Source organism: Lampetra fluviatilis, chromosome 31, assembly GCF_964198595.1.
Source record: "Lampetra fluviatilis chromosome 31, kcLamFluv1.1, whole genome shotgun sequence".
NCBI classification, from domain to species: domain Eukaryota; kingdom Metazoa; phylum Chordata; class Hyperoartia; order Petromyzontiformes; family Petromyzontidae; genus Lampetra; species Lampetra fluviatilis.
The window spans coordinates 8,758,176-8,770,516 of NC_136305.1; the positions used below are offsets into that span (position 1 = coordinate 8,758,176).

The window sequence follows — 12,341 nt, forward strand, 5'->3', positions numbered from 1 at the left end:
ACCCATGCAGAACAGGGGGAGATAATACAAACTCTGCACAGGAAAACCCCTGCGAGTCAGGAATCGAATCCTGGTGCTTCTTGCTGTGGAGGGGCTGTGAGCGTGAACTCTGCATTACCTGCCAAATCCTACCAGCAGTGAACGCGCGGGTCTTACCGGGAGTTCCAAACTGAATGCAGTTTTCCAGCGTGCGTACGAAGTCCGCGTCACTCAGCTTGATCACGTGCAAGCTATTCGCCTTCTCCATGTTCTTCACCCACTTGTTGGCCTGACCCTGAGGGTCGATCATTAGAGGCCATCGACGTGCGTTGCTGCGCACATCAAACGCACACGCACGACCCCCCATCAGCGCGCACGTCGCGATCGGCTTCGAACCAAACCGTGCGCCGTGAAAGCTCGAGAGAACAAACGCTCAACGTGCGGCCCAATCCGGAACGTCACACTCGGGAGTTTCAAATGTCCCTCACCTGATGATGATGCCATTGTCGAGGGAGAAGCTGTCGGAGGGAAGGCCGGCGATGGTCCACGCTCGGGTCTTCACCGGGTCCCCCAGCGTCTTCGACAGCGTGAAGTCAACCGAGTACGGGATCTTTTTCAGCCGGCACAGGTCCACCCACTCCGCCACCTGGTTCTACGCGCGTCACGACGCCACCTCGCTCAGCACTCCGCGCCTCGAGCCACCGATCCTGCAAACCGCCCAGGTGGCTCCTCGGCGGTTGAGCTTACGCACTCGCAATTGGAAAGTTACGACTTCAAATCACGGTTTGGAATTGACTCAGCCCATCGTACCTCCGGGGTCTCAATAAAACTGAGTATCAATTTGTGGGGAAGTCAGCAGCGGTTATCCTATTTATAGACACGCCCAAGCCACATAGCATATAAGTATAACCACACCTCAACACTATATATAAAGAGTAGGCATGCGTATTTTATAGACCACAAGATGCAGATAGAGAAAAAAATGTAGTTCTTGAACAGGGGCAGGCAGGTAGTCAACAGCATGGATGGCTGGGGGGAAGGCAGTTCCAGACATAGGGACAGCAGAGAATAATGAGCATAAAGGTTGACTGGGAGCTTCAACTGGAAGCCTTGGTTGCTGGAGCAGAGATTGCGTGAAGGAGGGTAGAGTGAGCAAATATGGGAGAGGTAGGCAGGGTGGGTCCATGGAGGATCGATTATGGTTGACAAAGGAATTTGAAACTTGAATCAGATTTTGGAGAGACACAGCACGAGCAACCAGAAAAGACAAACCCCAACTGGTAGGAACCTGAGTGATCTCCAGGCACTGTGGTTTCCTATCACTCATATAAACACTCACTTATGAGTTGGCCAAAAATGCCAAAATAGGACACAGAGCTTGGGCAATTGTTGGTAGTGCCAATTCTGGCTGCAATCCCATTCATCTGTGGTTCCATGCAAAAATTGTGCACGGCGTTACAAATTTAAAAAAATGCATAAACGACGCTCTGGATACAACGCATGATGATTATTGGCTAGAAATCATTTCCTAAGCTACTGTTATCACAGACCTGTCGGAAGCTGGAGATGAAGGCTCCAAGGTAGGCCACAATCCCAGATGAGACGAGCGTGTCCCCGGTGAGGTCGTTGTACCGGATTCCCAGAAGTCGAGCAGCCTCCATCCAGCGAGACCTCTCCCCGCCAAGGCCGCCAATCAGCTGCTCCGCTCGATCCAGCTTCTTGGTGCACATGTCAACCTGCACGCGGATAACCCAGAAAGGCACCCAGAATGTGTTGACCGTTGTGTATAAAATATGCAAGCCTACTGTTCTTTATAGAGTGTTGAGATGTGGTTATATTTATATGCTATGTGGCAGGGGCGAGTCTATAAATAGCACACGTCCAGTTGTTTTAAAACCACTGAGATGCATTTCCTATGATCCATCACAGACCCGAGTCAGTGGGGGAAATCCCATTCTCGTGGTGGGGGTGAGCAAGTCTGTAGAACAACTAGTGTTGACTTTCCCACAAAGCGGTACTCGTGTCATCGACCCCCTAATTCGCAACCTTGAGACTGTGAGCTGCTCGCTCGTCCACTGAGCCACTCGGTCGTCTACTTGTTATTACTCCGACTAGAACACACACCTTCTTGGTTCTTTCGGTAAAGTCACGTAGAAGGGAAGTAATAAAATAATAAAAATAAAACATAATAAAACAATTCTCACGACGTTTCGGCCACAACGCAAGCAGCCATCCTCAGGCGAAGAATGAAACACCCCAAGCTTGGAGCGTATATTTAAGCTGGGTTACGCTCCAAGCTTGGGGTGTTTCATTCTTCGCCTGAGGATGGCTGCTTGCGTTGTGGCCGAAACGTCGTGAGAATTGTTTTATTATGTTTTATTTTTATTATTTTATTACTTCCCTTCTACGTGACTTTACCGAAAGAACCAAGAAGATGAATCCCTGCAGTCACGAAAGCTTTAAATCGAAATAGAACACACACGGCTACGGTGGGTGAGGTTGCTTTGTAAATTCAGCGCTGCGCCTGTTGTGGCCCAAGGCACCTGATTCTCCAAGTCGGCCTTCTTCTGTTTGTTGGCCTCGAGTGTCTGCTGCAGTCCAGCCAGCTTGTCCTGCACCTCGCGCAGGGCCTCCTGCTTCTTGCGCAGGCTGCCCATGGCCACCGCCAGCTCTGCCTCCGCGTGGTTCAACTTCACTTTCTTTGGCGCTACTACTTTCGCTACCCTGTTCATGTGCACGTTGAAGAAAAGAACAAAAAATATTCAAATGTTTCCCCCTCATTATATTGCGAACGTGCTATCATCGTAACGTCACGAAACAACGATATTCCTATTCAGAATGCTCGCAGCAAGCAGTGCATCAGCCTGTGTCGAAGTACGGTCCCACGTTTTATACGTCAGGCAGACAAACATGTTCCTCGCCTTCCGATCATCTAAACATATTTTTATTCTCAGAGCCGGAATTCTGGAATCTGAATTGAGTGGAGAAGCACCACATATGCAATGCGATGGGGGGTTTTTCAGTCTTTAATCATTTCGCTGGCTGGGCTGAGATAACTCAGCTCACTACCCTTAAGAACCCAGTTTAATAATGAGCGACTGAAACGCAGATTTGAACACAGGATCTCAGCAGCGCTGGCTCTGTGCTCTAACATTTCAATATCCCCAAGAGCACCCAGCCACTTCCCATATAACAATAATGACCGTTAATGGAGTTTAATTGTCCAGCCACACAGACAGAATGTCCAGTTTCATTGCTGCTGACGACGTAGGCTCAACCGTTCGCATTGCAATGAGTGCACTCCAAGGTACACCAACTGCAATGAGAGCGCTCACTGTAACGAACGTACCTTTAGAATCACAATCAACACAAATCTAAACACGAGCAGAACTCTCACGCTGTGTACTAGATCTGCACATTGCACGTACTTTGGGATTATGTTCTCACAGAAATGGCACAACAAATAATTGCCTATCTCATGAGATCAATCGTTAGCTTCATTGTGACAATAAATAAACAGACAATATGCATCATTCATATATCCTGTCCTTCCACATGATAAATAAAAGTGTTTTTTACACATCCCATGAGCCAGATAGCCTTCTGGAAATCCATAATTTGAGCATCGTTGGTTCAGCACAAGCACACTCTGGATCAGTTTCGACATTCAGTGTCTCACCAGAAATCGGCCGTGGTTGAACCAATGCTGGTGAACTGTCAGACCAGAGCCCTCTCTGTTCGATATATCTAACCAGGCGTGCATATAAGAACCGTGGTACCAGGAGACACGCACTTGTCGTAGGATTCCATGGCGATGACCCATTTGCAGAGCCCCTCGGCAGCAGTGGATGCATTGCGGATCTTGTCCGGGTCAAACTCCAGGTTGGTGATGTACTTGGCGCGGATGGTCTTCATGATGGCGACAGGGATGTTGTCCTTGTCGAAATCGTGCAGGGACTGCAGAAACTTCATGTCCCCCAGCAGCTTCTTGGCCGGCCCCCATAAGTCCTCCACCATCCTGCCGGAGCCGGAGGGGTCAGGCACGCGGTCCGGCTTGACGCCCTTCAGGATGCTGATGGCCTCCATGACCAGCTTCACGCCGGCCGGGGGGCTCTTCATGGTCTTCACCACCGTGATGTCCTGAGCAGGCGAGACGGCAGGGCTCAATGAGCCACGGAGCAGCAAGGTGTGAACGGCGACACGCACGCACGTGTTCCGTACTGGGACATAATCAAAATAATAAATGTACGTTTGTCAGGCACAATTCATCCTTAGATCTCAATGTGTAAGCACGGTGTTGCTGCCCAGATAAATGCGGCGTTTGCTCTGTAGCACGGTTATAAGTAAACTCGCTTTAATGATTATGGACGGAAGCCACTTACTTTAATGACCAAGCACACAAAGGAGCCGTGAGGGTGGGACATACTCAAGCAGATAAACCGTGGAGAGGAGCAATTTATTTGATAACGTTTTAATGTCATCATTCATTTAATTGAGTTTGAATGTAATGCATCAAAAAAGCCAAAGTGATTTCGTGATAAAATTAGCATTGAGGAGGCGTTCATCTACTGCCCCAAGTCAGTTGTGGTACCTAATTTATCGACCTCGGAGGGATGATGGGCTGAATGAATGAACCCAGCTCGCTCTACTGCTGAGCCACCCAGACAGGATTTTGATTCAACCGTAACATAGATTAAACGTTTTTTCTAAGTTTTTTGTTTTTGTTTACTCCTCTAATCTAATTTAGATTGATAGAGCACCTTAAATCATGGCACTTGATGATATAGCTTACAAAATGATGACAGCATGCAATAGTTGACAGCGGCGTACAAGGATTGAGGAATGAATGACAGTGATAGAGTGGTACTTAGGGATCACGAAAGGGAAGGGGAGGGACTGGAGGGGCGAGGGGAGAGAAGACGAAGGGAATGGGCAAGAGATAATAGGTGAGCTCTAGGAAGGGGCAGTGTTGAGTCTATGGGCAGTGTTGAGTCTATGGGCAGTGTTGAGTCTATGGGCAGTGTTGAGTCTATGGGCAATGTTGAGTCTATGGGCAGTGTTGCTAAATGTACTGGGGAAGTTTTTCCAGTGGAAAAGGGCAGAACACGGGATTGGGCACAGAGAGAATGGCCACTCGGCGCATCTACGAGCGTACCTGCTGCGTGAGCGTATCCAGGGCCGCGAGGGCTGACCGCAGGATGGGCAAGGCCTCGGCCAGGTCGGCGTCGCACTCATCCTTGATGACCTTGGACGCCATGGCCTGTTCGTTGGCGACGGCCTCGTCGGCCTTGACGATGCGCTCGGTGCGCGACACCTCCTCGGACTCGCGCTCGATCACCGCCATCGTGTTCACCACCTGGATGCCCGCTTCGAGCAGCTGCGGCTGCAGCGCGGCGAGCTCGGCCTGCATCCCGGCGACCTGCGACGTGGCCGATTCCAGCTTCTCCAGCCCCACCTCGTAGCGGCGCTTCATGCGCATCACCTCCCTGCGGACGCGAGGCGAGCGGGCGGTGAACGTTCGGCGGCGGGGCCCGGCACGCGGAGCTTAAGAGAAGCGTCCCGACGGCCACTCGGGCAACACAAGGGTGACACTCTCTTATCCCAGAATCATAACGAATCAAACTACCGTCCATCCCGAAAGCGAGAGACAGGCGTGCTCTTTATTCATTCCAAAAGTCAAGTCAAATTTATTTCCTGCTGAAATGAACATTGAGGCACTGCTCATTTGCTGCTTCCAGCCCTGAGGCAGTGGTGGGAAATACAGTAACTCACAATCGCTTTTTCTCCAGGAGGTCTTTGAAGGTGGAGATGAGCTCCAGGTACGACGTCGGGGTAACGTAATTGTAGCGCTGCTGCTCGGCCTGGAACTTCTGCGACAGGGCGATGGTTGACGTGTGAAAAAGTTTGCACATGTCGATGCAGCTGGCCAGCGTCTCCGCGCTCACCTCCACATCCTCCAGGTAGCGTGTCGCCACTGCCTGCAGCGCGTCTTCTGGCCAGCTCTACGCACGTCAATCAATCACGAGTGACACATGGAATGATCTCCAGACACACCAGCCTCAACTTGTATAAATAATTAATGAAAACACGCTCGCACAATAACTTGCGACTGTTATGGCTAGAGTTTAGGTAGTTCGCATCTCCTGTTTAGGGCCCTAAGCCAGTGGTGTAAATGTTATATTATTCCTTTGACATGAGTATCTCTATTCACCAGACAACTCTGTTGACTTCCCCACAAAGTGGTGCTCATTATATTGACCCTGGAGGGAGGGATGATGGGCTGAGTCAACCCCCAACTAGGATTCAAACTCACAACCTTCCGTTTGATAAATTGTTCGAACTTTGGAAAGACAATTGTTGTTGCCTAACCACCAAAACATAAATTTACAGATGATGCAAAGTGCCCATCAGACATCATCATCAAGCATGATCATATCCACTGCTGGATGAAGGCCTCCCCAATACTGCCGCCACTTCTCACGTAGCGCCTGTGCGCGAACCGAGTTCATCGCTCCATCTCCCTGGTGGAGGTCCTCTTGGACGCTATGCATTCCTCAGCTACCATGCCAACGGAGTGGCACCCAAGCAATGGAATGTGTGCAAGAGAACATCAAGACACGCAGTGGGTTTTTGTTCAACGGTAAAATTAGAAATAGGTCTGTGGACAATACGGGGATCACTCATTGTGTCATTGCGGCATTGCTCTCAAGGATGTGAACATGTGGCTGAAGTTCACCTGGAACCAGTCGATGGTGCAGCAGTTGACGAGCGAAGGAAACTTCCTCAGGCGGTTGCGGAAGGCGTCGCCGATTGGACTCATGGCCAGCACCACGTGCAGCTGGTCTCGGCAGCGGTCCACAAACATGTTGAGCAGAGCCAGGGGGCTCCCGTCCGTCTGCTTGTCTTTATCCCGCTGCCGGTCGATCTGGCGCATCTTCTCGCAGATCTCCTGCTTTTCATCCAGCGCAAACAGGTTTGGAATCTCTCCGGAATTCAGCAGGTTGTTAATATCCTCCAGGAACGACTCCTGCTTGATCTGCGTGTCCGTGAACAGGAAGACGCCGTTCTGCTCTCCGTCTGTGGATCGGCGCAGAATGCGCTTGAGGTCCTCGCGCCACTCGTTGGTGGCGTAGCCCTTGCTGATCTCCACCTGGAAGAGCTCGCAGTCCGCCATGTGCGCCGCAAGGCGCGTCAGCGACTGCCGCCCGCTGCCCCCGACGCCCACCAGGAGGGCGTGGCTCCGGGGCTGCTTCAATATGCGCGATATCCGGCACACGTGCTCGATGGCGAAGCGGAAGAGCACCAGGTTCATCGGCTTCTTGCTGAGGTTGTTAAACTCCTCCAGGTGCCCTTCCACCACCAGGCGAAGCCGCTCCACGTCGGACACTTCGACGTACCTCTTGGCGTCGTCTTTGCTGTCGCTGAAGTCGCAGAACATTAGGCTGCGCAGGTCGTCGTCTTCGACCTGCCCATCGCCGTTTGAGTCCAGGTGCTGGAACAGCTGGGTGAAGTCCTCCTTCATGTACGTGTGGATGGTTTTCCGAATGAAGGCCACCAGCCACGCCCTGTCTGCATCGTCCACCAGGCGGTCGTAAAACACACGCAGCACCTACTCCGCCAAACACGAGTGGAGACACATACGAGAAGGTGAGGAGGAGGCATCTTCTGACCATCTGTTATTTTTCTCCACAGTGACGCAAATGTATCATTTTGTGTTGTGTACTATATCAGCTCTTAAGTGCCACCAGTCTGAACTTAACTCTTAAATCGAAGCACACTTGCACAACATTGTCAACTGTTAGAGCTAGAGAACATTCCATATGAAGCGGTGGTGTGAGCCATGTAATTAATTGTATATTTCTGTATGTGTTTAACTGGGTGTGATATTCATTGTATAAACGCATACTATATACGTCTCTGATTTAACATGATTTAAAATGGTTGTCTTGACGTCTTTCAAAGTCATCTCCTGTTTACAGCCCTGGACCAGTGGTGTAAATACAACATTCCTATGGCGGGGGGTGAGTCTACCCAAAGGACAACCACTGTTGACTTCGCCACAAGTGGCTCTCCCATAGGGAATTAGAATTGGGCCAAATCATGGCCTACGCAATTTATAGAATAGCTTGAGCCTTCGGTACTCGGGCCCCAGAATATGAACTCGAATCCTTCCAGCGACTCACTCTACCGCTGAGCTACCTGGCCAGACACGCATCCTGGGAAACCTCACAAATGAGATGTTCCAGGTATTTGCCAGGTGAAATAATTAACAAGAAAATTAGACCAAATTAAACTTCAGTGCCCGAGAGAAGAAGTTCTCGTTGCTGTGGGCACCTCATGCACCCAGAGGCGCTTGATGGACGCTGCCACCAGACAGGTCTCGGGCAGCGAGAGGCACACGCCCTGAATGACGCGCGAGAAGTCCCGCAGGTTGAACAGGTAGTGTGACTTGGCTGGAGTGGGCAGCAGATTTTGCGTCGCGGCCTTGTACACCTCCATGGTGCTCTGAACGAGCTGCTCCGTTAGAACTGAAAAGTCCGGGGGAAATGCAAACCTGAAACGGTCGACACAGATGATGTGAGATAACACACACAATAATCACTCGTGTCGCTATGGAGAATTTAAGTAGCAAAATAAATCGGCAGTCAATATGCCTCCTTCCCATATACGTCTCTCCACATTAAAAATATTAAGCGTTTAATTGAATGCTTGCCATCAACCACATGGCCTTCTGGGATTTTTTTTTTCAGCAGCATTGTTTAAATACATGGGAAATCTGGACCAGGGCCCTGAGTACAGAATATACATGTAATGTCTGTTAGGCAGCGATTCGCGTAGACTCCAAAAGTGAGTAGTTCAAAACACAGACTATCGGTGGGCGTCCTAGTGAGATCACAAAGATGGATGCACATCAGTGGTTGCTAGGGATTACGTCAACACTCCCACTGCACCAGCCAATCGGCTGCCAGGAAGACAACCCTGAAGCAAGATAGCCACGACAACGGCAATGCTCTATTCGTTCAGCCAGGACGTAGCCGAGGTCAGCTGCATATTAATGTGATTAATATTTCTTAAAGTTATGTGCGTGATTTTCCATGCATATATTTGTGTGCGTGTGTGAGAGTATATGTTTGTAACTGTTCCGAGCATGAGAATGTCTTTATATACTTGTGTGGGTGAGACAGTAAGTTTTTTGTGTGTATTTATTGTGTACTGTGCCGGCCTTAATAGGTGCTTTGCTAACAGTCTGTTAAAAAGGTTATATGGGGAATCGTTGTCTATTTGTGACAGCGCGTGTCTGTGGGAGGAGTAATTTTATGCGATTGTGCATGCTTGTGTTTGGTTGTGTGTGTGTGTGTGTCTCATGTCAACAATGCTAAGTGACACCAGCGGGAAGGTTGAACACAATCAATCGTATATCCATATTTTACAAGACAACAAATGCTATGCAATTTGCCAGAAAATCAGCCACAAAAGAACATATGCTGTAAATGCCATATATTGTAAATGAGCCGATAATACACGGAACACATGCTCAAGCAAGGTGAGCCATAGCTTCACATTGGCAATGCCAGTGGAAGCTGCAGTTGGAAGTGTTTACCCAGCAGTGGACACCACATGTTAATTGCTGATATACTGTATCTGCAGAGACTCTTCTGCACAAAAAAAGAGAAAGACATTGATAAATAAAGCCTAAAAACTCGACAATGATCGTGACAATGTGAAATTCTGAATCTTTTACTTCTGGGTAAAAGAGAAATTCTGTAAAACACACACCTGGCTGTAAAATGCCAACCCATTATGCGGGAGAAGATAGTAAACATGGATTTATCATCGAACTCGTTGATGGTCACGGTGTTGAAGTGTCGGAGGAAGCGCGCCGTCACTGCGTTGCGTCCTCCTCCTGCAAAACAAAGCACCCCGGCATCACGGAGCGAAGGATTCGCGTCCAAGTTGCATGAGTCGCGATACGCAGTAGCAAAGTAAATGTCGCTTGTGGTGGGGTAAAGTGTCGGTACCAACACGTCTGGTCAACGTGGAGTAGACAAAATGCCCTCGAGCGTTCGCTCTGGTGGAGACCCTGCCGCCAGCAGTGGCGTGAGCGAGCGATGGCGCAGGGCCCCAGCTTAACCTCTACGGGTCGCTGGAAACACCACGAAGACGAACCTGGTGGTCCCATTGCCCCGAGGATTTGGACGTTTTCCAGTTTGATCATGGAGCAGTCCTTGAGGTCGTACCAGTTGGAGTGGTCCAACCACTGGCGCAGGAGTTCAACAGGTGGCTGTGCTCCATATTCCTCTCTTGCTGGCATGTTCACATCATCCACAAACAACACCTGCACACAGGTGACATCACTGCGCTCACAATCAAGGCCTCACGTTCTGCAGATCAGTGGTTATACCAGTGGTTAATTTTCACAAAATGCCACAATTTTAACTGCTGATGGTGACCACAGAATGGAACTTGGTTTGGTCTTGAGTACAGAAGGAGATGCCACAGTGGGCAGACAGCAGAAACAGCATTGCTACATCACTTCGGTGCCTCAAAAGAGAGACTCTAAGGAGAGAAATCACCGAAGCCAGCGGTTCCCATGGTTTCTGGATCCGTGGGCCACTTTGACACCTCGCGACACATTTGTGGACAGCCATAAAAACCACTAACTTTTTATAGACTCAAATTAATGAGATGGCTGATGCTACGAGTTATAGAATGGGCAATAAACATTTGTGGTGTTTTGGGAATGAGACCCTAACATCTGCAAGTTCTGCAGACCACTTCCCACGGCCTTGCGGAGCGTCAAAGCTGAAGGACCTCTGGTCGAATTCAAACTCTGTAATCTGCGTCATACACAATATTACGCACTCAAACGGATTCTGCAGACAGCAAGATGTAGCAGTATATGACATGGAAAGGACATGCGTTACAAGGAGACTGCCGTCAGTGTGTGAGGCATGAGTCATCTGAAAGAGGGCGATCCTGTTTCTGGCTCACAGAGTGAAGATGCCATGGGCACCCTCACCATTCGCTTGCCCTGTGCCGGGCCGTAAACTCCTTTTCGGCGCCGGTCCAGTTTTCCCATGATTATGTTCTGCGTCTGGGCGGCGGTTGTCTGAGCTGAGAAGTTAATAGTCAAGGGCTTGTACGTGTCCTTGTCCAAATGCTTGAGCAGGAAATTCTAAATGGATAGAATGCACATGCGTGGGTTTAAGCTTTGAATAATTACAACCAGTAACTTTGACTGACAGTAACTGGTGGCATTTGACGTGCGCTGCACGTACGGTTATGTAGACACTTTTTCCGGTACCGGTCGGACCGACAAAGAGGACCGGCTTCTGGTGTGTCACCAGCATCTCCATGAGCGCAGTGAAGCGGATGGTGTCGAGGGTGGGCACGATGATGTCGTTGAAGTTCATGTCTCGTGGGATCGGTGAAGCTAAGCTCATGGCTTCAGTCCACAATTCCCACCGTCCCTTGCCCTGGAGATGCACCATCGACAACACAGCAGCGTCGTCATCCTCTCATACGCTGCCACAGTGTGAATCTCTCACGAAACCCAGACAATGGAGTCGAATCAGGTTAAACAATTCATGTTTTTTTGCTTGGCATGATTTACATTTTTATTGATGGTTGTACTTTATTTTATGTTTTATGCTTTCATCATTTTGTGAGCCAGGTCACTGTTGTAAATGAGACTATCCTGTTCACTTGCGTTCTCACCTGGTACGACAAAATAAATGTAATGAAGCAAGTGCCATAAACTTGTGTGTACACAGATATTGGGCATGAACACTCACTGCTAGATGAAATGACAAAGGAACAATACCGATGTTTGTAAGCCATCTACTAGAAAATTGCACATCAACGTCTACCATCCTGGCGAAGGTTCACATCTCACGGCCTCGGTGTATGAGAATATGTAATGCCGCATTTTTAATAAGAGGTTTAAAATCGTTAAGTTACAAGCATTCCAAAGCTAAAAAAAATAACTTTACAATCTTTAAAAAGCAAGCCACATGCATTTTACAATGGTAGAGAACGGCACCTCCTTGATGAAGCGGTACTCGTAGACAGAGCCAGGTGCGGGGAACGGGACGCTGAAGGGCTCTGCCGGTGGCCCCACTTTCTCTAAGAGGTGGAAGCGCTTGCTGGTGTCAGCGCTCAGCGGTCCCGACATAAGCTCGCGCAGAAGCTGGTCAAACAGCACCTGTCCGTGCGTGGAGCAGCTCGCCCCCACGGACCACACGAGGGAGAACAGGAAGATGCCCTGCAGTGTGGAGATGAGGGGAATACACACACGGGGGATTATAGGCGACGTTCAGAAGTTTAGAAGTTTAATTCTTTGTGTAAAGCCCATTGAGCTA

General features: G+C 49.4%; 1 protein-coding gene across 3 annotated transcripts in view; it reads right to left on the reverse strand.

Moving 5' to 3' along the window:
* The window catches only part of DNAH7 (dynein axonemal heavy chain 7), a 68,117-nt gene that overhangs the window by 17,700 nt on the left and 38,076 nt on the right, over window positions 1-12,341 (reverse strand). For 2 of the 3 annotated variants that reach the window (XM_078871039.1, XM_078871041.1), the window contains exons 34-47: window positions 12,023-12,244; window positions 11,259-11,456; window positions 11,000-11,155; window positions 10,147-10,315; window positions 9,757-9,883; window positions 8,314-8,533; window positions 6,716-7,588; window positions 5,752-5,981; window positions 5,135-5,465; window positions 3,773-4,119; window positions 2,523-2,703; window positions 1,530-1,715; window positions 468-631; window positions 157-311 (exon numbers count right to left, since the gene is read on the reverse strand). In XM_078871039.1, the coding sequence (XP_078727165.1) occupies window positions 157-311; window positions 468-631; window positions 1,530-1,715; window positions 2,523-2,703; window positions 3,773-4,119; window positions 5,135-5,465; window positions 5,752-5,981; window positions 6,716-7,588; window positions 8,314-8,533; window positions 9,757-9,883; window positions 10,147-10,315; window positions 11,000-11,155; window positions 11,259-11,456; window positions 12,023-12,244 (3,559 nt within the window). The remainder of the gene's footprint in view (window positions 1-156; window positions 312-467; window positions 632-1,529; window positions 1,716-2,522; window positions 2,704-3,772; window positions 4,120-5,134; window positions 5,466-5,751; window positions 5,982-6,715; window positions 7,589-8,313; window positions 8,534-9,756; window positions 9,884-10,146; window positions 10,316-10,999; window positions 11,156-11,258; window positions 11,457-12,022; window positions 12,245-12,341) is intronic. The other variant, XM_078871040.1, reaches the window with a different exon arrangement.